The sequence below is a fragment of the Stegastes partitus genome, unplaced genomic scaffold (genome assembly GCF_000690725.1).
Source record: "Stegastes partitus isolate 25-593 unplaced genomic scaffold, Stegastes_partitus-1.0.2 Scaffold31, whole genome shotgun sequence".
NCBI classification, from domain to species: Eukaryota; Metazoa; Chordata; class Actinopteri; family Pomacentridae; genus Stegastes; species Stegastes partitus.
In genome coordinates this window covers 1,163,541-1,166,693 of record NW_007577762.1, presented here as the reverse complement: position 1 = coordinate 1,166,693, position 3,153 = coordinate 1,163,541, and the positions used below count along the sequence as shown (strand labels likewise).

General features: G+C 45.2%; 1 protein-coding gene across 1 annotated transcript in view; it reads right to left on the bottom strand.

Annotated features, from left to right (window-relative positions):
- LOC103370657 (uncharacterized) overlaps positions 1 to 1,581 on the bottom strand; it is a 2,604-nt gene extending 1,023 nt beyond the window's left edge. The window contains exons 1-4 of the mRNA XM_008299780.1: positions 1,477 to 1,581; positions 1,319 to 1,359; positions 1,013 to 1,128; positions 6 to 562 (exon numbers count right to left, since the gene is read on the bottom strand). Coding sequence (XP_008298002.1) covers positions 6 to 562; positions 1,013 to 1,128 — 673 coding nt within the window. The 5' untranslated portion in view covers positions 1,319 to 1,359; positions 1,477 to 1,581. The remainder of the gene's footprint in view (positions 1 to 5; positions 563 to 1,012; positions 1,129 to 1,318; positions 1,360 to 1,476) is intronic.
- Between the last annotated feature and the right edge of the window lie 1,572 nt (positions 1,582 to 3,153).

Genomic DNA, 3,153 nt, shown 5'->3' with positions numbered 1-3,153 from the left:
CCCAGCGCCTGGTGCAGGGGTGCTCGTGTCTGTACCTGCATCTTGTTGCTGAGCTGTATCTGAAACACATGAGGGTGCAACATCTCCACCTGAAGAGCAGCTGGTGCACTCAAAAGCACCACCTCCAGGTTGATAACAACGGAATACATTGTCTAGGCCAAGTTTGGAAATCTCAAGTTGTTTGAAGGACTGAGCAAGCTGAGATGGGTCAGCACCGGGAACATCAGCTACTTTAGAAAATGCAAATGCATAACTACCCCAGTTCTGAGTGACATCATTAAGCTTGTCAGCGACACCAGTTGCATCTGGGGTGCCTTCAGAGTAGATTATGAGGACATTACCCTGACTGCTTTTTGTGAGCGGCTGGAGGTTTTCAAGAACACGTGACACTGCATTGGACTGTGTGGCTGCGACCACCCTGGTGCCTTGGTACACTTGACTGTTTGAAACAGCTGCGTTCACTTTGTCTGCTGGGTCTTCCTGAAGGACTTGCTTGAGACCGGTTGGGTCTTGATTCAGTGGGATGTTCACAGCCAGACTGAAGGTGTCACCAAGTGCATACCTGTCAGGGAAGGGAAAGGGAAACGTGACTTTTCACAATTTTAATGCCCCAGTCGTACTGCAGCTGAAGAGGCTGCCTACATGGTCAGAAAAGAAGACTGACAACATGAGTAAAAACTGCATAGTGAACTTGGCATAACACGGTAAAACTAGGCATTGCTAAGGTTGTATATGGAAGTCAGTTTGAGAAAAGAAATCCTTGATGGTGAGAGAAGTCATCTAAACTGTCAGACTGTTTAGAGCCTCGCAGAGAGAAAATCAGCAAATGAACTGTCATATACATATTCTTGTATATCAATCAGCATACATTTTGTGTTTGTTCAGAGATCAAAAGCCTCTTTCTAGAATCACAATTTTGCACAATTGCACAAGCAGGTCTGCGTTGGAGTCACAGATAACAGGTACTGGAGCAATAGACATGAGAGGAATGGGACAGTTTTTAAAGACTCACTCATTTTTGATGGCTTCTGCGATACTTGTGAGCCAGGCCTGTTCCACAGCAGCATAACTGTTTGGAGGAGACAGGAGGAAGGCCAGAACCACAGCCATCCAGCCCAGGCCAGCCATCTACGCAGACCACAGTTTGAACACACACACAATAAACTATTGTAATGTTAATCAAACCAAGAGCAAGAAAAACTTCAATGTAAACTCAAAAGAAATAGCTTGATGAGTATGTATGAGCTGCTGACTGTGTTCAGCCCATCTGACATTTTCTATAGTTGGAGTCACCAGAGATGAATGTTGAACAGCTCACCTTCACGCCTGGTTCCAGCTGGATCTGCTGGTTCTAGCACCCTGTAGATAGAACACAAATAGGCTTTAATGCCTGTAATTCTAAAAGAGGACAGAGATATTTTATAAATCCTGCTAAACAGTGAATGGAACAAAAATGCACAAATTCATTGCATGTACCTTCTGTGAGGAAGGATGTAAGACGCTGTCCACTCTGCCTGTTGGTTTTCAGTGTTTCAAAGGAAGATGCTGCTCTGGTGAAGTCAGTCTGATGGAAGTGCTTTTATAGAGAACAGGAAGACCACGACTACACTCCTCACTGTGGGACCATATCCTTATTTGAACATGCCTTGAAAAAAGTATGAAGTGACGAAAAGAAGCATCATCATCTTTGCTTGTCATCTTTTTGACTCAGAGACAAGGGAAGACAGAGTGAGGAAGAAGTTTGCCAGGTTCCTCTCAGCAGCAAACAGTGCAGAGAACACAGGAATACAGCAATGATAAGAAGCCAAACAACACAAGGTGGGCACCAAGATATACAGGGGAAGTGGTTCCTAGAGTGATATGATACCCGTTGACGTGATTCTGTGGTGGACATCATCACATGAGGTCAGGAACACTTATGCAAGTCGGTCTCAGTGACCACAGTTCATTCCTGCATCTGCAAACAAGGTGAACTTATCTACAAAGAAAAAGAAATGATGAAGACATGCTGCTGCCTTCACTTATCACACAGGTAGCGAATAGGTGCAAGACTCAAGTATGTACAGTTCAACACCGGAGTGAAAGTCGAAGCAATGTGTTGTACACTGAAGCACGACAATCAGGCAGACGTATCCAAGATGTCAGAAAACATACAGCAAGCACGAGAGATCACAAGACAGGCTGGGCACAAGATGAGCTGCTGAGGAACATGGAAGGTGGTGAGTGTACACTGGGGCACACAGGTGGAGCAGATTAGGACGGGGCAGGTAATCTCACAACACAGAAGGTGAGTATGTGCCTCAAACGGGAAGTTGCAAAAACAAAACAGGAAAAAATGAAAACATAACTTACGAGCAGGATCTAGACATGACAGCATCCCTCCACACAGTCCACGTTCTTCAGGGTGGAGAGGGTGGAGACCTCGGATGAGCTCTGGGTCCAGTATGATGCTGGCTGAACCCCACGTTTGTCAGGATCCCCGCCCCGGCCCCTGATTTGCTGATCTCTGTGAGCTGCCGCCGAATCAGCAGCAGGCAGCAGCACCGGAGCACCTGCCACCAATCAACACTCCTCTCTATAAAATCCCAGCTCAGAGCTCGCTCTCTGCCAGATCGTCACCTCTGATCCATGCTAAGACTGGTTCCCTGTCTTGTTCTCCAACCTGGATCATTCTCTACCTGTTCCTGTATGTATTATTCATTTATTAACATAAAGGCATCTAGTCTACTGGATGCATCATTTTGTTCTTGTTTTTTTTTTCAATATCAAATCAGCATCAGTGACGTCATCATACACAGCTGCACCCACCCAATTTGGTCGTATTAGACGAGGAAAATGCAAAGACAGCTTGGCACCTGGGTGATGCAGGAAGCCCCGGAGGAGCATTTTGCTGCAGACAACAGCTGTCTCATCAGAAATACATTTAACAAAGCAAGAATAATAAATCTGTGTTTTCTTGTTTACAATCTTTTGGAGCAATAAATAGACACATGATGAGAAAATGGTTAGAATCTCATAATGCTGTTAAACTGAGCTCAGCCATTTCTAGGAGTGTTAGGCTGAACAAAGAAGATGCATTAGTTTAAACTGTGTTTTGCCAGCAGCTCAGCAGTGGTGCTCTGATTGGTCAGACTGTCTGCATGTTGTTTGTTG